At 39.7% G+C, this 26,122-nt stretch overlaps 1 protein-coding gene across 1 annotated transcript in view; it reads left to right on the top strand.

Annotated features, from left to right (window-relative positions):
- The window catches only part of vwa8 (von Willebrand factor A domain containing 8), a 284,869-nt gene extending 260,652 nt beyond the window's left edge, over positions 1 to 24,217 (top strand). Inside the window, exons 43-45 of the mRNA XM_062533722.1 lie at positions 3,954 to 4,052; positions 4,308 to 4,546; positions 23,929 to 24,217. Of these exons, the coding sequence (XP_062389706.1) occupies positions 3,954 to 4,052; positions 4,308 to 4,546; positions 23,929 to 24,037 (447 nt within the window). The 3' untranslated portion in view covers positions 24,038 to 24,217. The remainder of the gene's footprint in view (positions 1 to 3,953; positions 4,053 to 4,307; positions 4,547 to 23,928) is intronic.
- The last annotated feature ends 1,905 nt before the right edge of the window (positions 24,218 to 26,122 follow it).

Below are 26,122 nucleotides of genomic sequence, written 5' to 3'. Positions count from 1 at the left end.
TGAGAAATTGCATTGCATACACTTTTAATATCATTTTACATTGTTTTTGAGTGAGCCTTTTTTAATTATCATAATTTTGTTGACTTTTTTCATTTGTAATATATACAGTCAGTGGTCTTGTGCACACAAGACACTGATGCATGTAGATACATTGGTGTTTTAATGTATGAACACACTCAATTGAAGAAAAGAAGCATACAATTACTTATATAAATGAAAAACCTCCATCTTACGGTGTTGACACACAACTGACGGTGTTGACACACAATTGACGCCATTACTGCCTTCAATGTAGAGCCAAGTATTAGATATTTTTATATAATAGTTTGCAGTGATGGGAAAGCTACTTTGAAGATGTAGTGAGCTAAGCTACCAGTTACTCTATAGTAAATGCAAAGTAAGTTATAACTTTCGCAAAAGTAGTTTACTACATCAGACCCTACGTAATTTATGTAATTTATAGAAGCTATGTAATTTACAAAACAATGAACATCAACCAATAAAATAAACCAGCTTCATGCCAGGTCAGTCACCTAGCCAACATAATCAGCATAACAAATACAGTAACTTAATTACCTTGATTTTCCCATGTGGGCTATAACGTTCAGTTAAAAAACGATAGCCAAAACCAATTTGAGAAAAACAGGTTCCACGTAATAATGAAAAGAAGGTAGGGCCTACTGAGAGAGTGTTCATGTGGCCCAAATTAGATTTTGCCATTTCTTAAGTTTGCAGGATAAACGGCAAGCTAACTTTTTACTACAACTCAAGCTCTTAACTCTAAGCTTCACCTCTTGATTACCCCAGTTTAATTCTACTTGGCTGAAATGTTGGTGCTACATTTAAAAGTACAATTACCCATTCAGTTTACCATGAGCAAGTTAAAACCAATGCAACCAATTTTGACAGCCTATTCCATAGACTTTGCTCAACAAAACCACACAGTACACTACCACCAACATATGTTCAAGTACAATTTTGTTGCTTCATCTCTGGCTTGGAAAATTAGTTTGTTTTTCAAGTTTATACAGAATATAGCCTAAATGATACATAACATTTATGGGTGGCCTGAAAGAAGCTCTACTGTGAGCTCCACAGATGCTCTGGAAAATGTAGCTCCTGTAAAAGCTACTGCACTACACGGTAAAACAAAATAGCTAATCTATTGAAAAACGATCTGCTTCAGAAAATAGTTACGCCATCAAGCTACTGAGAAATGTAGTTAAGCTAGTAGCTTCGCTACAAGTAGTGAAGCTACTGCCCATCACTGATAGTTTGTCTAACCTGCGGGACTTGGGTATTGGACAAGAGATGATGAACATGCCTATGCTCTATGAAGTCCATAACATTAGGGGCTATGGCATATCAGGAGCTCCTTGGTCTGGCTTGCTTGGAGGGGCCAAGCTGTCCCCGTAAGTTTCGGAGTCTTTTACTGGACAGAAACAAACATCTCTCCTTCCATATTTAGGGTGAAAATTGGCCTGTAGATGGCTGGACACAGTCTGTGAATATATTGAGAACTGCAGGGCCTAGGGGTCATGTCAACCTATCTCATAACCACTCATTTAATGTTTAGCACCACCTGATGACAGTGTAGGATCATGACACCCTCTGAATGTATGCCAAGTTTTGTGTCATTTGGTTCATGGAGGGCCATACAATAAATTAATATACGTACAATAAATTAATATACGTACATTTAGTGACTGTACACTACGCATACACACACACACACACACATATAAAGATACATGCACACACACACACACACACACACACAAACATGCACACACACACACACAAACGCACGCACAGACACACATGTACACACACACACAAGCACAGATACACACACATGCACATACATACATACATACATACATACACACAGGTACGCACACACTCACAAACATGCATGTACACACACGCATAAACACAAAGATACACACATACACACACAGTAGACAGTCAGGCGTACGAACGCACACACGGACCTGCACGCACACACACATAAACACGTACACGCACGCATGCACAAACACACCCTCACGCACACACACACACACACACACACACACACACACACACACACACACACACTCACAAGTGAACATACACACACACACACACACACACACGGACACACACGCACACACAAAACACACACAAATGCAGGCAAGCAGACACACACACACACACACACACACATCCCATTACCCCCACCACATACACACAAGCGAAAACTCACAGACAGAGAAGCACACATACACAAAAGCAAGCACACACAAGCACATACACACATTTGCATACATAAAAGTTGCAGTAGGGGATGGAGTAGGAGATGGAAACAAATTGACCAGTGTGATTTATTTTTGTGGAGAGATTGTGCAGGACTCAGTGGTGGTCATATTGTATACCGCTTTGCGGTACATCTAGTTAGTTATTATTTGGCATTTGGGTACATACGATAGTCAATCAATATGCATACTTTTCACTATTATCATGTTTTGCAGTTGTACGTTACTTAATGAGTATTTGGGAGCACTTTTCCACTCCATCAGCTTACATGTCAACACCGTCAGACAAAATATCTGACAGAGTTGACGTCTGATGGATTTGACAAAACAACATGTTTTTATTAACTTACTCATGTGTAGTAGATGGTAGCCATTTTGATTTTCCTCAGTTGCCAGCTGCCACTAAACTAAACCAAAATGCCAACTTTTATTTCAAACTTCTTGATTGAATTCATCCCTACTTTGAAGACTGTGTTGACACAAAAAAGCTGTGACCACAGGGTTTTCAACTTGTTTGCTGAATATTGAAAAAAAAAATTAACTAGCGAGACCATGTGTTGGACTGCTGCATCCTTCAACAGAAAAAAAAGTCTAAGGGTTAAAGCTGACCAAAATATGCCTGATTTATTTTGAATTTGAAAAATATCTGACGGAGGTGACATAAATTGAGGACAGATTTTTGAAAGGCTGTTGTTAATGCATAAAATACTGCAATGTTCACTTTCAGTATTTTGTGACATTTTACTAAGTCATCCAATTAATCTCATAGTTATAATTGTGCATTCTGGGCATTTTAAACACTTTATTTTTGTAGTTTGATACTGTCACCTTTACGGAGGACGAGTTCATTTGAATGGGCTTTCATAGTACATAGTTCATAGTTCATATCCAACTTTTAAAGCCTTTTTAAATGAAATTGTTTATTGTTTTTTAAGGAAAATTGAAACATTTTGATGGGGGACGTCTTTTGTCCCTTATCTCAAGAATCAGTGATTAGTTGTAGTTTGTGTTTGTAAAAATGAGCATTTTATTATCATTTTATCATATATTTAGACCACAAGTGCAGCAAAGAATAGGGAATACCCCTCTGACTCCAGTGATGATCAGAATAGTGACGAAAGTGATGATGAGTGGCTGCCAGAGAACAATAGAGGCATGGGATATGACGATTATGAAGGAGATGCAAAGAGTAAGGGTGCAAATAGTTGATAGGATTGATGACCATAAAATTACGTTAATTTGAGAAAAGTTTTGTTTAATTTTTACATTAGGTTTACACTTTTATGCTTGAGTGCTGAGGTGCATGTAGTCCTTTAGTGGACATGTTCGTAACTTACTGAAAAATTTATATTTTTCATGTCCTAAGTAGGGTAAAAACTAATTTAAAAAAAAATTGTCCCAGGCTGTCATAATTCATGCATCAGACACTATCTTAAAACTAAATTAGTTGGTAATGTAACTGTTGTATAAAAGCAATATGACACTCGTGGTGGGGTTTGTTAAAGTAATTTCCTGCGGCCTCGTACCCAATTACAGCCGTGCCAGTGTCCTTTATCAACCCTGGTGTCATATTACTTAAGTCAATCATTACCTCTGGGTGATAGAGGATGTTGATTCTCACTATGACACTCCTAATCTGTATACCCTCTGTCTCAGTATGATATTGTAGGCCATTCAGGAGATGGATTTGATATTGAATTAGTTAGAAGTGATAAAGTCCCTAAGAACAACAAACAGAGACTGCAAGTTTTGAAGGTAAGTAATCCACCCAGTAATCCAACTCCACTTTTCACTATACAGTTTGGCATCTTGAAGTGCTACTTAGTATCATTATATTCATTTAACCACCTGTTTCTTGACTGTATTTGCTCATTATGGAAGCTACCATATATTTCAGATGTTTTTAAAAAGACATGTTTAAATTCAGTTTTGAAAATCAACCTGCAAGTTGCTCTTTAAGTTTAAGCAAGGCTAATAATGCCATTCCTTTTCTTGTTGAACCTTACCTAGACCATGCACGCTCATGCTCAATTCTGCATGAGTGGTGACTTCACTCTGGAGGGCACAGAGCATGCAGTGCATGAGCTTGCAAGAGAGGAGGCTGACGAGCATTTTGTGGTGGTACTGAGTGATGCCAACCTGGAGCGGTATGGTATCAGCCCAGATCGCTTTGCCCGTGTACTGACGACCAACCCACAGATCAATACCTTTGCTATCTTCATTGGATCACTTGGAGACCAGGCTGAAAGGCGAGTTGTGAATCATGCAGCTACATTTGTACACTCACACTGATATGTGTCTCTCCTTATATCATGTCATTATTTAACCTTTGTTAAATATCTTTATTTTTCAATTCTAATTACATGAATTGTGTAAGAAATATAGTCAAGACATTAATGCTGTCATTAACTCGTTCACTGCCATTGACGTCTTTAAACGTCAATTTAGACACTTACGTTAACTGCCATTGTCATCTATAGACGTCAATTGCATTTTTCAATGGGGAGGGCTCATGGGGCTCATGGGTGGGCTTGGGAACGATCTGGCAGAGTTTCAGGCTTGTAAACATACTGTACTAGCGATCCGAACCGCTAGATGGCAGCAGGGCCATTTGGATGATTAGTATCTGCCTGCAAAGCCACATGCAGAGACATAGGCCGCAAGCTGGGAAACCCTAAAAACCGATTATAAGCAATTCTAACACAACAAGATGGTCCAAGTCAATCAGAACAGCTTTTAAGTGACCTATTACACACTCAAACTTCACATATGAAGACTTAGGTCAAATGTCTACCATGCTGCTTATTGGTAGGTGTCTTAAATTAACATAGGTAAAGCCTTATATTGATATAATGAGCCCATTTCATGTAGGCCACAAAGTAGATACGACTACCATACACCCACTACCCCCTTTTCTAACAAAACCATGCTTTTGTGAAAGGTTTGGATGTGTAAAATATGAATATGAATGTTAACATTGACAATTTTGGGTTGCACTACCTGTTTAAGCCATATGAATAGGGAAACACTAAAAACGATTATAAGCGATTCTAACACATCAAGATGGTCCTAGTCAATCAGAACAGCTTTTAGATGACCTATTACACACTAAAACTTCACATATGAAGACTTAGGTCAAATATCTACCATGCTGCTAATTGGTAGGTGTCTTAAATTAACATAGGTAAAGCCTTATATTGATATAATGAGTCCATTTCATGTATAGGCCACAAAGTAGATACACCTACCATACACCCCCAACCCCCTTTTCTAACAAAACCATGCTTTTTAAAAAAAGGTTTGGATGTGTAAAATATGGATGTTAACATTGAACATTTTGGGTTGCACAACCTGTTTTAGCCCTGTGGAATAGGGAAACCTATTTTAAGCCATTTTAACACAGATTATTCAATCAGAACAGCTTTTAGATGACCTGTTACAGAAGTTCACGTTCACGTTCAATGTATAGGCCACAATCTACTGTAGATACGCCTACCATACACCCCCCAACCCCTCTGCTTTAAAATAAATTAAAATCATGATTGAGTAAAACAACTTCCTGTAACGACACAGCACAGCTCAAATATGTGTACGTACAGTAACACTGCTTGACTGATATCTTTGCAAGTCTACATTCACAATGCATGTTACAGAAGGAGATGATATTGTAGGATATCTCCAGGATAACTTGGTGGCTTTGTGAATGAGTTGGACATTCTAATGTCTGCTATTCCAATGGATACTTGCCCACTATTAATCCTAGGTGATTTTAATATTCATTTGAATAACTCATCTTCAGTTGACATCATGTCCTTACTCTCCTCTTTTAACATCACACGAGTGCACAGTCCTCCTACTCACAAGGCTGGTAAGGATCTTGATATGATTCTGCTACGCAACTGTACTGCAGACAATGTTTTGGTTAATCCTTTACATGTATCAGATCATTACTTCATTAGATTCTCTGTGCTTCTCCTGGATAACCCTACGGCTTCTCCTCCGACAATATCATTCTGGCGTAACCTCAAAAGCCTCGCAAGTGACCATTTTGCAACATTAATAACATCTGCTTTACCTACAGATGGTACGGGTTGAGAATGCTCCTTTCTTTGCCGCACATCGGGAATCCCGAAGGTTCGGGACTTTGTAAATAAAACTGCAACCGCAAGGGGGCAACATAAGACCGCCCTAATAACATGAAGGTTCGGCTCATCCCGGAAAACACGGAAAAACCCGAAGACACCGCGCTGGTGACAAGCTGAGAAAAGAGACATCACGCACGGCATGTCAGATTGCAGTGGCAGAGTTTTCGAATGTTTTACAGCCTAGCTCACAGCTCTCTCACGCGACGTAGCCTATAACTCAGTCAGTCCAGCAGAGATGCCAGAGCAACGTTTTGGTCAATGGAGAGGGAGAGAAATGCTCCGCATACCCGTCTCATTTAATCCGTCTCATTTAATCATTAAAATGAAGGTGATGACTGGCGAAATTAATCAAACGACGTTTCAATAAACCATTGTTGAAATTAATGAAAATGGTTTTAGAAAATCGCCTATAGGCCTATCAGAAGGAAATAGCCTTCAATTCAACCTGAAAGACTCGATAGGCAACCTTAGATTACTAATTCATTAATTCATTACGGTTACAAGACCGCATTTCCGGGAATAGGCTATTATTGTCAAGGCGAAGACGAAAGAGATGGACAAGATGGACATTTAGGCTACATTTATATGCTAGGATTACTTATATTAGTAATGTGTACAGGGCAGGCTATTTTAAAACGGAGGCATGTTCATTTTAACCGGCGACGCTGGGTACATGTAGGCTACCCAGCACTTGTTATCACAGATTTTGTCCCCACCACTTTTGACAACTGAAAATAAAATGTATTTAACAGAAATCTCTTTAATACATGCCTATGCTTGTCACTTTACTTATAACCGTAGGCTACATGCATGGAGAAGATCGCGAATTTTGTAACATTTTAACAATGGATGGTCAGATATGCGATAGGGCAGTGAGGGTGATTCATTGTAACCATCGACTAGTAAGCCTAGCTCCGCAAAATAAGTTTCTAGCAACTTATATAGATCTCGGTATGCATGTTCATGTTAATTCAGAGATATAGACTACCGTAGGCTACTGTGCGTCAAGCTATATGACAGCATTTTATCATGTGGTGAATTAATGACTAACGTCAGTTTAACATGTCAGAACTTTTGATCGACGTTTAAAGTGCATGCCGCGAATAAATCGACTAACTGACTAGGCTAAGCGACAATTGATCAGGACTTCAGCTGTGGCACACCTGGTTAAGGCATCTATACCGCACGCTGGCGAACGGGGTTCGAAACCCACTCCACGAACCTCTCCGGAACCCATAAAGACAAATGGCGTTTTTTATGGAAAAAATTTAAATGTAGCCTACTACATCACTTGCGAAATCGGACGTGGCACATAGCCTAATTATTAGGCTACTAGATTTAATATATAGCAAGTCCATAGACTTTGTTCATCCTATATTATATGCTTTTAAAATGAAATGTGCTGCGGGGAAGCATTGGGGAAGTCAGTGTAGGTTGTCCTGTAACAATTTGCCTCTTATTATAATCAAGAGTATACTGCTGCCACTACGCACATAATAGCCTATAAGGTTACGGGCGGATGCGAGCAACCCCATGCAAAAGAAGGCCTTAAGTTAACGGACAGAAGGCCTGTTTACATGCCAAACATGCATTAAATCTAAGAAACGAAAAACACAAATATCACACTGTATTGTGTCGTAAACAGTTAATGAGTTCATGGCCACTAGTGCGCAACTGCATCGCGCAGTGAGCTGAAGGATGACCGACATTTATTAACACAAAGCTTTGTAAAGCACTAACAACCACCCCTCAAAGTTCATTGTCCATAAGTCCAAACAATAAGTATAAAAATCCGACAATCCAAAACGATAACTAGATCTCCCAGAAACGATAAACAAGTTTGTTGAGTATAGCCTAGTCCTTCCAACAATCTCAGCTTTTGCGTTTGTTAGATAAAAGGCATTCTGTCCTGCTGTATTCCAATAAGAAAAAATCATCCACAAGGTAGGCTAAGGGTCACGGTAATGCAGCATGCAGGAATGTGTATACATATATCGGTCTCGAGGGGTTAAATAGCACAAGTTACTTCAATTTTAATCTGACGAAGACCACACGGTCGAAACGTCATTCCTTTGTGCTAAAGAAAAGAAAATAAAATAAAGAAAGAAGGATTTCAAGTGTGCGAACCTTTTTCCATTTTTTATGATTTACTCTTGTTCTGCACCTTGACCGGGGATGTGCACAAACTTTTTTACTACACTTGAATTTTAAACCAGCTCTTCTCTTACCAGTAGCCTATATCCTATAGCCATACTTTAATAGTCAGATGTTATGCTCATTTTTGTAGGCTACACCTCACCGGCAAGCACGCACGCAAATGCTGGTTTTGCACATCTACAATATAGGCTAATTGGCCAGGCTATATATAATAGGCTTAGGACTGTATTTTGCCTTCGTGCAACTTTAGTTGTGCTCAATCTAAATTATTGTCAGTAAGGATAGGTCATATTACCAAATGGCGAACCTCGAACATTATTTAGGATATAGAGCCGTGTCCATTACGCACTACAGTTATTTTTTAGGCTATTGTTTTATTTGAGTGTTTTTGTCTACCATGGCAAACATAGTTGAAACGTTCGCTCTAAACTTATGTATTTCCAATCGGCTTTCACAATCAGCTACAGCTGCGCCGATGATCACCATGAAAACGTGCAATGTCTATACAGAACTGCTTTCACTTCCCCGAGTCGCCAACGCAACATGCACAACAATATACCGATATTTAGCAAACACATGTATTTCCAGCTCTCAAAACCGATGAGGTCCAGATCTCAGTGGCCTCATAGCTGCCTACAGCCATGCATAGTAAGCCTAATGATAGCCTAATAGTTATGACATTAATAGCCTATTAAAGGGATAGTTCGGGTTTTAAGACACGAAGTTATATGGGTTCCCTGTCAGCAACGTTGTGCATCAGCACTGACTTACCCCGCAACAGCGTCCTGTGAGCCGAGATCCAGCCGGTTTTTGATGCTGAAGAAAGTAGTCCGGCAAGTTTCTGGGGTCACGAAAGTAAAGTGTTTTTCTTCTCAAAACCATATGCGTTCAAAAGAGTGATATATTTGCACCACAAAAACGTTGTCCAGGAAAAATTCAAACCTCGTTATCACTTACTTATTTTTCGCGATTCCTATCACTGCGCGCTACTGACAGCTGGACAACGTTTTTGTGGTGCAAATATATCACTCTGTTGAACGCATATGGTTTTGAGAAGAAAAACACTTTACTTTCGTGACCCCAGAAACTTGCCGGACTACTTTCTTCAGCATCAAAAACGATCAAAAACCGGCTGGATCTCGGCTCACAGGACGCTGTCGGGGGGTAAGTCAGTGCTGATGCACAACATTGCTGACAGGGAACCCATATAACTTCGTGTCTTAAAACCCGAACTATCCCTTTAATGACCTCATGTCGGAATGGCACGTTGTTTGAAAAAAAAAAATTAAATACCGCCGAGTGGGGATATGTCGGAATGAACAGCGGATACCAGCTGGGTTGTAAAACATTCGAAAACTCTGCAACTGCAATCTGACATGCCGAGCGTCTGTTCAATACGGAAGAAGACTTAACTTATATTACTTAGCCTATATATTTCTTATAACGAAACGTGAAGAAAAAATAGGAGGACTGACCATCTCATTTCTCCGCGTTTCCCCCAATACCATGGCGACAAAGAGAAATAAATATGATTTGACATTTAAGCTGATTGTTGTCAAATTTTCGAGTTCATTCTCATCACTTGAGGTTAATGATGCTACTGAGACTCTTTGCTCTACACTGGCATCTTGTCTAAATACAGCATGTCTTCTTTCCACAAGACCTACTCGTTCTAAACCTCGTCATCCATGGCTGACAAACAGTATACGATCAGTGCGCAAGGAACTTAGAGCTGCTGAAAGGAAATGGGGTCATTCCGTGTCAAATCACCCAATTTCAGCCAATTTGGAAAGTGACCCTCTCCAAAAAAATCTGAAATAAATCACAGGTGTTTGTAGCCTAGACCTATGCACAAATCTTAAATAGTATGTCTGGATCACTAATGGTTTAAAAACTGCAGCCCTTTGAAGCTTCAAGTCATTTTAAGCATTGTGGTGAACAATCCTTTTTGGTCAACTTGCAACGTTATTGGTTCTTTTGGTATTTCACACACATCAGTGAAACTATGTGAATGGAAGCACATTTTCCTGTTGAATTAAGAAATCTAATCAGATGAGACGTGTCTTGTGTAATTTCCCCTCTGCAAAGCTCTGAAAATGGCTATAAATTCATTATGTGAAAAGACATCATCACTTTTGAAGGCTTCTCATTCGAAAGGTATGTGCCACAAATTTCATCAGGTTTTTTTCCCACTCATATATGGACTATAAGGTCATGTCCATGCATCAACTTTGGTTGTAATCGTTGTCATATTGTCAGAGCATTTTGTTTTAATTGGGCTTGATTTTCAAAAAGCCCATTTTCGTCCTATCATTTCACCATGTGGACAGTTAACAGGATTTTTTTTAATTTTACCATATCACATTCTGTATGTGAGGTCCAACAACATGCCCTTTGGATCCTGTCCCGTCTACTCTCCTACAGTCTATTGCACCTGTTGTTATACCAGCAGTTTAATTCTTCACTCGGCTCTGGAATCGTTCCTTCTTCTTTTAAACAGGCAAGGGTTACACCTTTGCTAAAGAAAAGTACACCTAATCCAACTGATGTGAAGAACTACAGACCTGTCTCCCTTCTTCCTTTCTTGTCAAAGGTTTTGGAGAACGGGTCTTTAAGCAAGTATGTGACTTCCTTTACCAGAATAACTCACTAGACCCTATGCAGTCTGGTTTCAAGAGAGGTCATTCTACTGAAACTGCTCTTCTATCTGTGACTGAAGCATTGAGAGTTACCAAATCCTCTGCTCAGTCATCAGTGTTAATTCTACTAGATTTGTCTGCTGCCTTTGATACTGATACTGTGAACCATGATATTCTCCTTTCTACACTATCTGACCTGGGAATTTCTGGGAAAGCTCTTAACTGGTTCAACTCTTACCTTAAAGGGCGTTCTTTTAGCGTGTCTTGGCAGGGACAAGTATCAAAGTCCCCACTCACTACAGGAGTGCCTCAGGGATCAGTATTAGGGCCCCTGCTTTTCTCTATCTATACCACTTCCTCAGGTGAGATCATTCGCTCTCATGGATTTAATTATCATTGCTATACTGATGACACTCAGCTGTACCTATCTTTCCCACCTGAAGACTCTAGTGTTTCCCATCGAATTTCTGCATGCCTAAAGGATATCTCTATCTGGATGAAGGATCGACAACTCCAAATTAATCTCTCAAAAACAGAGCTTTTGGTGTTTCCTGCAAAAACCCAACAGATGAACGTAACTTGGGTGTCATAATTGATGACCGACTTGACTTCTCTGAGCATGTAGCCTCAACTGCTAAGTCATGTCGTTTCATGCTTTATCACCAAGAAGGAATTGGACTTTCTATTTCAAGCACACCCGGTGAGGCCGGTTTTCTATACTTTGCCAAAAATTCACAAGAAATGTGAGGACACCATCCCCGGGCGTCCAATTGTGGCTGGGTGCCAGTCCTTAAGAGAAGGCGTCTCGCAATATGTTGATTGGCACATTAAACCCATGGTCTGGACATTGCCATCCTAATTAACCCTCTAACCGCCCAAGGCGCCGTACGGCGACAAGCAACATCACTGATTAAAACAGACGGTAGATCCGAGTAGGGTGACAAATCGTACATTTGACCCCGCACTCTGCTGCGCTGTGAAATCGGCTACAGCATTGCCGGGACATTCTAAAACTCTGAACATGAAAAAGCTTAACGTGAAAATTAAGATAACGTCCATAATGATTGGAATTTGGATTCAATATTTTGAGAGGTTTATGTGCTTATGAGAAGTAATATAAGAGAGAAATTTGGTGATCATTGGTCGTTGTTTTCCAAACTTATTCCACGTTAAGCCTTTTTGCAGGCAGCAATAGGCCTATTATGAAAAGAAGAGGAATGCTGGTGCAACGCAGATGTCTTCTTTTGTATTTATTTAAAAGGTGCAAAACATTGACTAACGTTTCGACATTACAAATGTCTTCATCAGAGTCGTATACATAAGTTGTTCATCATAGTTGTATACTTGTCCTGGCCTGGTTGCACCAGATTGTCGCACAACAGAAGCGCGGAGAACTTTCCTTTGTAGGCCTATGCTTATGTCAGATAACGTCCATGGAGTTTGGGTCCGAGTTTTTGATAGTTTGATGTGCTTATGAGAAGTAATATGAGAGAGAAATTTGGTGATCAATGATCGTTGTTTAGGTGCATTAAACCATGTAAGCTTTTTCCTTTCAATGGGGCAGAAACGCTTCATGACATAACGTCCATAATAATTTGAGTTTGGGTTCGATATATTTATAGTTCAAAGTGATTATGATGAGCAATATGAGAGAGAAATTTGGTGGACAATCGTTGGATTACGGTTTAGTTTTTTTGACAGGTTTAAGTGTCCATGACAATATATGGTCATGAGAAATTTGGTGATGATTGACCGTTGTTTTCCGCCCTTAAGCCACGTTAAGCGTTTTAGAATGTCCCTCATAGGGCATGACTTGACGTTTCATAGTGCTCAATCTAGCTCACGTTCAGAATGATAAATTCGAAACGTTGCGTGGGAATGAGCATATGCTGTTGTGTGGTCTTGTCTTAAACGAGGGCCTTTTTACCCGTGTTGCCTTTTTAGCATGTGGCTTAAGGCCTAGATGAAGATGTTGAAGTTGGTGCGTTATAATAAAAAGTTTGGGAATCGCTGCCTTAGGCTTTCACGATATCCTTTCACCCTGAGCAGTGGCATAGACTCTGTGTTGAAACATTTACTTTTGTACCACTTCATCCCACTTTCAGTCTCCATCGGATTCGGACAAAGACGCTTAAAAAGACGGTATAGGCCTACAGTACATAACACTATCCATTGTAACAGCTTCATGAAGAGCAATTGTCTTATGTGATCATTCCCCCCCCCTCTCTCTCGACAGACACATTTCCGAAACGGAGTCCCTACTCACTTCGACTCAGTTAGCGAGTGAACTTCCTTTTCAAGTCACTCGTGGGTGCGGAGAACACTCGCATTGAAGGGGTAGGGGTTAAAACAGCGCTACATTTCGGATGCGCTTTAACGGAGAAGGAAATTGAGGTCATATTTGTTTTCATAGAAATTATGAAGGCAATATATATTAAATCGCCAATTAAGATGTTCTGGACACCCCTGTGTATTAGGATATACATCCCTCTTCTCTCCTTTCATTACTATGAGTGAGGAGTTGCATTTTATGCTTTATTTGACATCAAATTATAAAAGTGCTGTAAATGCGACCTGCACATGTGTTTAAATATTACAGCCTACTTCTGCACGATCTTGCACATTTTTCTGAGTATCAAACTAAACATGAGTTGTTACAATGTAGCTTAAATCACGCTTTTGTCTGTAAATGCTGGCATACGGACCAAAAACAACTGGCAGGGAGATTACACGAGCTGCACGAACACGTGAAAACGGTTGCACCTGTGTTCCAAGTCAGCATCCATGCTGGAGGCGTGGCGTGATAGCCCCTCTCCCTAGGCACGTCACTCGACTCAAATTTTATTTCGGATGATACTCAATGTGGCGGACCCTCGCGTGAACGCGCTAACGAAGTGGAAGTGTGGGGGAGAGTTTAGGGGCACGTTTCGGAAAGGGCCTTGGTCTCACTGAGCCTGACACTAATTATGTAAATGTGAAAATGTGTGTGAATGCTGATCCACGAATTCACATAGAAGTTAACTTAAAATTTAGAAAAAAATATATAGGCTAGCTCTTTTCAGCAGATATCGCAAACATAAAAAAGATTCGCAAAACTAAAACATCTTTATTTTTTTAAGTGGGAGTGGGAGCCCGAACCAGTTGCGCCACAGCTGTGGTCTTATAGCTGAGGAACGCCTACGCCTACTTAGTATGCTTTAGTTTGCAGAGTAATCCTCATGAAAATGTAGGCTATATGCCTACTTTCGCGGGGGGCAGAGACATTTTTCAAAGTTAATACCTAGGCCCTCTACAAAATAGTAGCCTAGCCTACAAGGCTTAAATCTTTTAATCTCCGTGGCTATTTGAAATTGCGCTGTGAGCAGCGGAGGACAGTGAAACTAAATATTGGTCGTTTATCCGGTCGTATAGCCTACCATGCCTTACCAGTGCATGGCTTTAAATATAATACTGTAACAGTTGGCAACAAATATAAGGGATTCAGCCAGTCGAGTTTATTTGATATTCGCGGCATGCACTTGAAACGCCGATCAAAAGTTCTGACATGTTAAACTGACGTTAGTCATTAATTCACCACATGATAAAATGCTGTCGTATAGCTTGACGCACAGTAGCCTACGGTAGTCTATGCCTATCTCTGAATCAACATGAACATGCATACCGAGATCTATAGACTATAAGTTGCTAGAAATGTATTTTGCGGAGCTAGGCCTAGGCTACTAGTTGATGGTTAGGCTACTATGAATCACCCTCACGGCCCTATCGCATATCTGACCATCCATTGTTACAATGTTACAAAATGCGCGATCTTCTCCGTGCATGTAGCCTACGGTTATAAGTAAAGTGACAAGCGTAGGCATGTATTAAAGAGATTTCTGTTAAATACATTTTATTTTCAGTTGTCAAAAGTGGTGGGCACAAAATCTGTGATAACAAGTGCTGGGTACATGTACCCAGTGTCGCCGGTTAAAATGAACGCATGCCTCCGTTTTAAAACAGCCTATAAACATTTCTATTCCTAGCATATAAATGTAGGCTAATGTCCATCTTGTCCATCTCTTTAGTCTTCGCCTTGACAACAATAGCCTATTCACGGAAATGCGGTCCTGTAACCGTAATCAATTAATTTATTAATCTAAGGTTGCCTATTGAGTCTTTCAGGTTGAATTGAAGGCTATTTCCTTCTGATAGGCCTATAGGCGATTTTCTAAAACCATTTTCACTCATTTCAACAATGGTTTATTGAAACGTCGTTTGATTAATTTCACCAGTCATCACCTTCATTTTAATGATTAAATGAGACGGATATGCGGTCTTCATCATTTAAAATGCAGTTGAAATACGGGTTGAAACTTTCTGCCACCTGGTGGTTGTTTGGGTACATTGCCTTAGCCTCGAAAAAAATCGTCTCGACAGCCTACGGGATCTCTTCTGGAGTCCCGCGGCAAAAGGTGCATTCTCAATCCGTACCCACTGTATATAGTACTTACTATGAACTACTTTAAATTTGAGGATACCTTCTACCATCAAGTTAAGGGCACGGCAATGGGCTCGCCATTTGCCCCCAATTATGCGAACCTTTTTTGGGGGAAATTTGAGACCGACTTTGTTTACAATGACAATGTTTACCATAAGTATCTTAAGTGTTGGTTTCGTTTCATTGATGATGTTTTCTTTATATTTAGTGGAACTGTGAAACAACTACATGAATTTCATACTTATTTGAACTCTAGACTTGACTCTTTCTTTCTCACTTGATTATGACTCCTCTTCCATAGCCTTCCTTGATGTCAACGTATATAGGTCCACTGGGCCGGAGCTTCATACGTCGGTGTGCAAACCTACAGATAAAATTACTTTTTACATTCCAATAGCTACCACCCTTCTTCAATGAAAAAAAGCTTACCATATAGTCAATTTTTACGTATGAAGAGGATTTGTAGCACCGAGGTTGATTTTGAAAATCAGGCCAAAATAACATACAAACGTTTTCAGGCGAAGGGCTATGATTCTAGGAATTTGGATGCTTGTCTCAACAGGGTACGATCTATTGATCGCGAGTCACTTTTAAAGAAAAAAGAGTCCTCCTCGTTGGATCGCATTATTCTATCCACAATGTACTCCCCCTTCTCTAAAGATATTAAGTCCATAGTGCGTAACCATTGGCATGTCCTATCAAGTGATGAAGCGCTTGGTCAGAGTTTTCAGAGACCCCCTCTTTTTGCGCACAAAAGATTTAAAAATGTGAGAGATTAACTTGTGAGAGCAGACTCTTTCACTCCCCCTACCAATTGGCTGTCTACTCTTGACCCAGGGAATTTCCCATGCAGAAATTGTGTTAATTGTAATGCCATGATTAAAGGTGATTCCTTCATACACCCGCGCACGGGGAAGCGCTTCTCAGTAAGGGGAAGAATAACTTGTCGGACAACATTTGTAGTCTATTTATTGAAATGTCCATGCGGATTTTGCTACGTTGGAAAAACTAAAAGGGAGTTAAGTGTAAGAATTAATGAACATAAAAGCAATATAAGAACTCATGACGTTAAGTCGTCCGTAGCAAGGCACTTCAATGAATCTGGACACAAAGTCTGTACATTAAAATTTCAGGGCATTGAGTTCGTTAAACCTCTAAGGCGGGGTGGAGACAGAGAGCACTATCTCTTGCAAAGAGAAGCCTTCTGGATCCACCAGCTCCAAACCGTACACCCTAGTGGTCTAAATGAGGAGTTAGTCTTAAGTTGTTTTTTGTGATATGTGTTGCATATGACTTTGTACTGTTTCTGTTTCTGTGGGGTATGCATTAAGTTATTTATGGTGTTATAATTTTTGGGTCTCAGTTGTTTTGTTCAAATATTTTCTTTATCTACATGATTTTTCTTTTACATTTATTTACTTGTTGCCTTTTGGATGCTGGTCTTGGTTTTAGTCATTGATCATCGGCCCACCTTGAACCATTAGTGCTGTCTGTTGGTTGTCCTATGTGCGCACCTAGGGTGCAGCCAATCATGAGATCTTGATCACCTGTTTCCTTGTTAAAACAAGTCAGTTTTTGGGCATTTTTCACACACTGAGGACGGCTTGATGCCGAAACTCGTTTTTTTTCAGGCATGGTGCTACAATAAAGAATAAAAAGATAACAAACTAGTCAGTGCGGTTCTTTTGCACATTGGAATACGATATTTAACTCGCACCCGAAGAAGGAGATATCTTGGAGTTTGAGCGCACCCCTCTCTGCAAAGTTTCATGCTTTACAACATTAGGAAGATCAGACCTTATCTGACGCAAGATTCCACACAGTTTCTTGTTCAGGCCATGATTCTCTCCAAGCTGGACTACTGTAACTCTTTGTTAGCTGGCCTACCTGCTTATATACTAAGATCGTTACAACTAATTCAGAACGCTGCAGCACGTCTAGCCAAATAATCAGCCAAAGAGGACTCCTCTTTTAGTTACTCTCCACTGGCTCCCTATAGTGGCCAGAATTAAATTCAAGTCTCTTAGTTTAGTTTATAGGTCATTGACTGGATCTGCTCCCTCCTACTTGAACTCAATGGTCAAGGTTTATATTCCCAAACACCCACTACGGTCTTCTGAGGAGCGTCTGTTGTGTCGACCAGCTATAAACACGGGGAAATTCAGTAGTTCCATCAGTAGTTCCATGTTGGTGGAATGAGTTGCCCAGTGCTCTTCGTTCCAATAGTAGTTTTGAGTCGTTCAGGAGGAATCTGAAGGCATATTTATTCAATATTAATTGAATTCTCTTATGGTTAAGTTTGTATGTGTTAGCGTTGTTTTGTTACCATTACGCCATTGATTAAATTGACATTGTTTTATTTTTGTTTTTTATTCCATAGTTATTGTTATTGTAATTGATTGAATGACTTTATTGTTTAACTACTATTCTCCTATTTAGTTATAGTTTTATTTTCATTGGATTGCTTTTATTGACACTATTTTTTTTGTTAAGTAGCTATTCTCTTTAGTCAACACTATAGTATGATCAACTGCTAAATTTAATTACTGTGTTGTTTTGTTTGTATGTCGCTTTGGACAAAAGTGTCTGCTAAGCACCACCACCATAACCATAACCATATCTCGAAATGACTTACTTATTTATTTGCAAATCTGAATACAATACCACTTAACAGGGTTAAGGCGGATGTGTTGGTGTAGCAAAATTATCCATACAACCAAATTAAAAGAAGGGCATTCGGCATCAAAACAGATATAAAACCCTGACCAACTTAACAAAAACAATGAGTGAGGCACTCCTGCCACATTATTAATAATAATAATGATAGTAAGAATAATAAGAATATTTTCTTACTGAAACAGTAGGGCTCTGTACCTTTGGTGCTCAGGCACTTACAGTGATATTAATAATGTGACATCCCGCATGTGGCTGCAGTCCAGGCCCGGGGTGGGGAATCGGGAGAATCGGGAGATTTCCCGATGGGCCGCTTCACTTTTGGGGCGGTCGAGAATTTTTTTTTTTTTTTTTTTTAGTCCATCTTCTCTTAAAGTAGGCTACAGAGGTTCCGCATTCTGACACCGCAGCCTCTGCATGGGCTGTAGCATACCATGCGAGGGAGTTCTCCCCTCCCAAGATAGAGTTGGTTGGGTCCATAGCACGTCTTTTCCAAAATATGATTTCTCAGATAGGCTACCGATAGCAGGGCCGGCCCGGCCCTACCGCAACTATACGCGCCAGGGTCTCCAGCAAGTGTGAAATACATTTTTTAAGCTGTCTCATCACCAGGCTATTTGCTACAATATTTACCTCTGTTACAACAAGTCATGATTTATGCCCATTAAACTTTTAACTTACCGTCAGCATCCGTGTCACCTGAAGCATGCTGATAGATGAAAAGCACAGTTGATCTGTGCATGCACCATCTTTTGATTATTTGATTTAGAAAGCAAGTTCATTATTTTGAGCTGCTATTAGAATGGAAGCTTAATATAATAATTTAGCCCGAAGTTAGATAACATGTAGATATTGCTGCAATTTCAAAACCGGATTACTCGGGATCAGCGTATTGTACAGAGGAATGCTTCATATCCTCAGGTCCGATAAGGTCTGCTGTTTATTTTGATATATGGTTAGCTAGGCTATATGTTGACTGGAGTTTAGGAGATATAGGCTACCACCGAGAGTAATGAGTGTGGAGATGGATGATGGATGAAGCTCTGTGTGCACAGTGGAAATAGCCTATGATTAAACTGAATGTAAGCAACGTTAATTTTCGTTAGGTTTCGTTAAGTTTATCACAGCACCTGCTAATATCGTTTGAAAGCTCAAGTCCAGCTCTTCCACGATATCTGTGAATTATGTGTGATCTGTGAGCAATTAGGCTAAACAGAAAATGTGAATTTGGATACATTTTGCGTCCATCGGTCACATGGATGTCCGCTCCTATAGATGCCATTGCCATTCACAGTGTGACTTTGTACTGTGATTTGAACTGTAAACATTAGTTCAATATGCCTTTATGCTGAAGAGTGGAATAGGCCTACGTTTGAAATGCTTTATTCATTTCTGCTTTTGTTAATTTATCAACCTTGGGATAGTGGAATATGTTAACTTCTCAGAGCACAGAACAGAGCTGAACTGTTGCTTAAAGGGATAGTTCGGGTTTTAAGACACAAAGTTATATGGGTTCCCTGTCAGCAACGTTGTGCATCAGCACTGACTTACCCCCCGACAGCGTCCTGTGAGCCGAGATCCAGCCGGTTTTTGATCGTTTTTGATGCTGAAGAAAGTAGTCTGGCAAGTTTCTGGGGTCACGAAAGTAAAGTGTTTTTCTTCTCAAAACCATATGCGTTCAACAGAGTGATATATTTGCACCACAAAAACGTTGGCCAGCTGTCAGTAGCGCGCAGTGATAGGAATCGAGAAAAATAGTGCAGTGATAACGAGGTTTGAATTTTTCCTGGACAACGTTTTTGTGGTGCAAATATATCACTCTTTTGAACACGTATGGTTTTGAGAAGAAAAACACTTTACTTTCGTGACCCCAGAAACTTGCCGGACTACTTTCTTCAGCATCAAAAACCGGCTGGATCTCGGCTCACAGGACGCTGTCGGGGGGTAAGTCAGTGCTGATCAGTGATGCGCGGGCTGATCCAAATCGAGCGGGCGACCGCGCTCACCCGCGGTCACCCGCGGTTATAGGTCAAGAAAAAATATCTTTAATGATATTCGGGTCATGTTTGGTCGGGTCGGTAAAAAAAAAATATGCCGTTAATTTTTTGTCATTTATATCGTACATAATTGTCTTTAGAAGAGAAACACATAATTTGCAGCATTCTCACTGAAACGCGATTCTATCCCCCGCATTTTGTCATGAACATCAAATGCACTTGTTGTTTCTGCGTAGACAGACCCTCGGCTACACTTGACATGCTGTGTTCTGTTCTCAGAGCATATGCTTTCTCTGTCTATGATCTGCAGCTTTTTTCTCGAACTGCTGGCCTCTTCTACAGAAAATTCGGCTACTGAGCAGCGAAGTTGCCGATGCAATGCGTGCTTCTCAAGTCTGATAATTTGCAGCAAGATCGAATGGTATTATGGAAAGAAAAATAAACTAAAAGTTTCCCAAATCAGGAAATACTTCTTAATTTAATGTCATCAAGGCATAGCCTACAATTGGTATGAGCATGCAATGTGCGTCCTTGCGCAACTTATAAAGTGGCTCGTTGGAAAGCCCCACGTCTGCTCTTTCGTGCAATAAAGGTTTCATCTCGCTGCAATTTATAATCGCGAAGCTCTGCTCTATGGGTTTTGGTTTTTGTTTGGGTCCATTGATGAAGACGTTAATAAAGACTTTCTTAATAATATTCTATGTCTGCATTTCATGCTTGGGAGAGCTTCAAGGCATTCATGTGAGGAACGGCTGAAACAGAATTTGTATAGGAAAATCCTTAGGCTATATGTTCAATGTTGAGTCAAATAGCCAAATTTTTGGATGAATGCTGACACGGAACAAAAAAAAGGTAGACTAAATGCATGTTTCCCAAATTCTGAGCAATTATAGGCTATATATAATTAGGCAATATATATTATTGTTTTTCATGCATATGAGATAGGCCTACCAGTTTTGCGTAGCTCAATGACGCTACGACTAAGTTAGACTACTTTTTACAATAAGCGGGTCGGGAAGCGGGCCGGGTCCAGTATTTCAATAATTATTTTTTGCGGTCCGAGTTGCGGTCGGGTTAGTTGTAAACGGCGGGGCGGGGCGGGGCGGGTCGTTCAGACACGTACCCGCGCATCACTGGTGCTGATGCACAACGTTGCTGACAGGGAACCCATATAACTTTGTGTCTTAAAACCCGAACTATCCCTTTAATTGATCCAATTTCCACTACCATGGAAAAAGTGGGCCTGTATTGGGCCTGAAGTTCCTGGGCTGAAAAGAGGCCCCACTCTGCAGAGATGTATAGTAACGAAGTAGAACTACTTAAGTACTCTACTTAAGTACTGAAATGCAGTATCTGTACTTTACTGGAGTGTTATTTTCTTCTCCTACTTCTACTTTTACTTCACTACATATTTTTGATGAGTATAGTACTTTTACTCGGATACATTTTTTATGTGCTCCATCGTTACTCGTTACTGGTGTGTCGGTCACGAACAAATCCGTTCCGGATTGCTCACAAAGTCCTAGTCACACTGATGCGTGTCACTTGATCTTAGCTTTCCAATGGGAGTAAATAGTTGCTGTAATTAAGGGTTCGCGAGAAAATCAAGGTGAAGTTAGGCTACATGAGAAGCATTCATTTGTACAATAAGTCATTCTCGAGTAATCCTGTTTTTAAATTGCAACATTTCTTCTTGGTCTCCCGACTTCAGTCTGTGTAGCACCCCACAATAACTAGCCTACTACTTGAATATTGTGTTCTTCCACTTGTTTGGTTTTAGAACATTTATTTAAACTACATAGATTACATAGAAAACATAAGCATCACCTCCACATATTCCTATGCATTATGCCTATTCTAGACTAGCCGGATAACGCACGACTGAGGCCTAATTACTCTCATGTTCTTTTAAAGTGACAGGCACTCAATTAGACAATTGACATTAAAGATAAATGTATAAGTCAATATGACAATCGTGTAAAATGTGAGTCAAAATAAAAAATCAATATCAAATACTCAACATACTATGTATTTTAACTAATTGTGCAGATCATAAATAGGCCTAATGTAAACTTCATATGAATTTCAAAATGTTTGAAATACAAACATATGATATGAAGCCACCTTTTCACTGAGTGTGGGGAAGTATGCCTTGTAATGTCTGGTCTCCACTGGTGTGGTGGGGCTCCCATATCAAATCAGTATCAAAATTCTTAACTTATGTTAAAACAATTGTGACACTATAGTCTTATCATGTATTTTTCATGCTATGGCTACTGACTGATGCATTAGATAGATAGATAGATAGATAGATAGATGGCTACAGATGATCAATGATTCTGTATACCTATTATTGTATTAAAAGTGAGTTGTATCGGTCATAACACCCCTACAAATGACATTGGGAAACCCATACAGTTACATTTATTCACCTTGTTTAACTACTACCACATGTTTATAGCCTAGTCTAGGGCCTAGGCAATGGCCCCCGTGTGTCTGCCAAGGGGCCTGCACTGAACGATTGTGCTGATACCTTTTGCACCCATCTCGTTCGCAAATCAGCTAATTACACAATACTTCTACTTTTACTTCCAGTACTTGAGTAGTATTTAAAAAAATAAACTACTTGTAATACTTAAGTACAAAACATGTTTAATACTTTAGTACTTCCACTTAAGTACGGTTTTTAAAGAGCACTTCTACTTCTACTCAAGTCACTTTTTTGATAGAGCACTTGTACTTCTACTCAAGTCTGGATCTCTAGTACTTTATACATCACTGCCACTCTGGCACTGCTGCAGTCTAATGTTGGAGTGGAGGTTGTGTACCCTGTTTTAGCCCCGTTTCCCCAATAGGTCTTTAACCCAACTTAACAATGTCAGACATTGTAAATGTGTTGATAAATATGTTTCCCTTAAAGGGGACATATTAAACCTCTTTTTAAACAAGTTAGAATTGGTCTATGGGCTATACAAAACATGTTCATGAAGTTCTTTGCACAAAATCACTCTCACATAAAGAGATTTCACCAGCTCTATTCTTGCCAGTTTCGGTCTCTTCCAAATTGAGCCGTTTAAGGGCTCTGTCACTTTTATGCAAAGAAGCTGTTGCTGGCCACGCCTCCGGCTGCATGTACTGTTGACGCTGCTCGTTTCACACGTAAAAATGACTGCAAACAGAGCCGGTATCCAACCACATATGATAGACCATGGTGCCAGGGTTAGTCTATGCAAATTCCCTTAGTATGACATCACAATAAGGGAGCCATCCAAATGGCTCACAGCAGCATACTATTCTTGACACCAAAGTCTTTCTACTGACCTACAGAAAACAGATGGATGTTTTTTTTTCGCATTTGGAGTGTTTAAGAACAGTAGAGGCCCAAATATGAACACAAAGGCCCGCAAAAAGTGAGTTTTGCATAATATGTCCCCTTTAAAGGAAAAGGATATCCATAGCAGGATAAAGGCAGCAGTTGGTCAGGTAGTATGTTTGGGATGAATATGAACCATCATCTTTCTCTTTCTCTTTCCCAATCTTTAGGCTTCAGAGAATGCTGCCTTCAGGCCGATCTTTTGTGGCCATGGACACAAGGCAGATCCCTCAAATCCTGCAGCAGATCTTCACCTCCACCATGCTGTCTAGTGCCTGAGGAGGCCTGCTCCATATACAGTGCCCTCCAAAAGTATTGGAACACATGCTTAAAGTTGAATATAAAATCATCTTTCGGAAATTGATCTTAATGCCTTAAATGAAAAAATGAGGAAATATTCAACATTTAAGGAGATCAATTTTGAAAAAATTCCTCATGAAAAAATGAGGAACCTTTAAAGGGATATTCCGCCATTTGTGGAAATACGCTCATTTTCCACCTTCCCTCGAGCAAAACAATCGATATTTACCTTGTTCCCGTTCATCCAGCCATTCTGTGAGTCTGGCGATACAACTTTTAGCTTCAGCCTAGCATAGATCATTGAATCGGATTAGACCATTAGCTTCTCGCCTGCTAGCTTCATGTTTAAAAGTGACTAATATTTCTGGTAATTTTCCCATTTAAAACGTGTGTCCTCTCAAGTTAGAAAGTGCAATAAGACCAACTGAAAATGAACCCTGCCGTTTTTCTAGGCTGATTTGACATGGAACTACATTCTCATCTGGCGTAGTAATCAAGGCAACTTGCAGCTACTGGAACTACTATTGCTTGATGTCTATGGGGACTATTTTCAGATGCTGCGTACGATATCACTGCGCCTATGGTACGTTTGCAAGTTGCCTTGATTATTACGCCAGATGAGAGTGTAGTTCCATGTCAAATCAGTCTAGAAAAACGCCAGGTTTCATTTTCAGTTGGTCTTATTGCACTTTCTAACTTGAGAGGAGACACGTTTTAAATGGGAAAATTATCAGAAATCTTAGTCACTTTTAAACATGAAGCTAGCAGGCGAGAAGCTAATGGTCTAATCCGATTCAGTGATCTATGCTAGGCTGAAGCTAAAAGTTGTATCGCCAGACTCACAGAATGGCTGGATGAACGGGAACAAGGTAAATATCGATTGTTTTGCTCGAGGGGAGGTGGAAAATGAGCGTATTTCCAAAAATGGCGGAATATCCCTTTAAGGACATACATTTTCTTTGTGAATGAATAATGTATTGTAAATAAATAAATGTTTTCCTTAAAATACAGAGGTCATAAGTATTGGAACGCCCATGTTAAATTCCTATAGAGGATTTTTATTTTTATTTTTAAAGGCCAGTTAGTACACTATACCCTTCACCATACCATTTCATTCTGATTGAGCTCAATCCAATTCAAACCAGCTACGTAATAGGCTAACTGAAATAAAACCATGTCAATCTCTTAGTATGGTGAAGGGTATAGTGTTGATGTGGGGTTATTTTAATTCCAAAGGCCAAGGGGACTTTATCAGGGTGCATAGTGTCCTGGATCCATGAAATAACTGGCCTTTAAAAATAAAAATAAAAATCCTCTATGGGAATTTAACATGGGCGTTCCAATACTTATGACCCCTGTATTTTAAGGAAAACATTTATTTATTTACAATACATTATTCATTCACAAAGAAAATGTATGTCCTTAAAGGTTCCTCATTTTTTCATTTAAGGCATTTAAGATCCATTTCCGAAAGATGATTTTATATTTAACTTTAAGCATGTGTTCCAATACTTTTGGAGGGCACTGTAATCCCAGCATCCTTACTGGATGTCTATACTTTGGCTCTGGAATATCCCCGCCATGCAGTGTTTCACCTTCAGAGAGCAAAACAAATGTTTTGGTTTTCCTGATTATGCCCATTTGTATCAAAACTAATGTACCATTTTTGTCACAACTTTCTATTAAGATGTTATGCATCACCCTGGTACACTGCCAAGAGTGCCTGAGAATTGCCGGAGCCTGATCGTAAATAAAACATCGAATACAGTGCTTACTCTAGCCTGACACAAACACACAAGAATAGGTACACATTCAGATGGAGGATTAGAAAGGCCATATCACAAGTTTGTATCTAAAAATATGTAATATGCCTTGAAATATGTCAAAATGTAATTAATTAATTGTGCCAGTAAATGTCAACATATGTATAAAGAATACACACTGTTAGTGTGTTAACAAATATATGGTGATGTGAAGTGGCTATGTGTGGTTTGTTTTTAGTTCAAAACATTCAAAAATGACCTTGAATCCTTGCCAGTACCACCAACAGTTGACACTGATGGT

The sequence above is a fragment of the Sardina pilchardus genome, chromosome 4 (genome assembly GCF_963854185.1).
Source record: "Sardina pilchardus chromosome 4, fSarPil1.1, whole genome shotgun sequence".
NCBI classification, from domain to species: domain Eukaryota; kingdom Metazoa; phylum Chordata; class Actinopteri; order Clupeiformes; family Clupeidae; genus Sardina; species Sardina pilchardus.
Note: the sequence above shows the minus strand (reverse complement) of the source record. Positions and strands in the feature narration are given on the sequence as shown.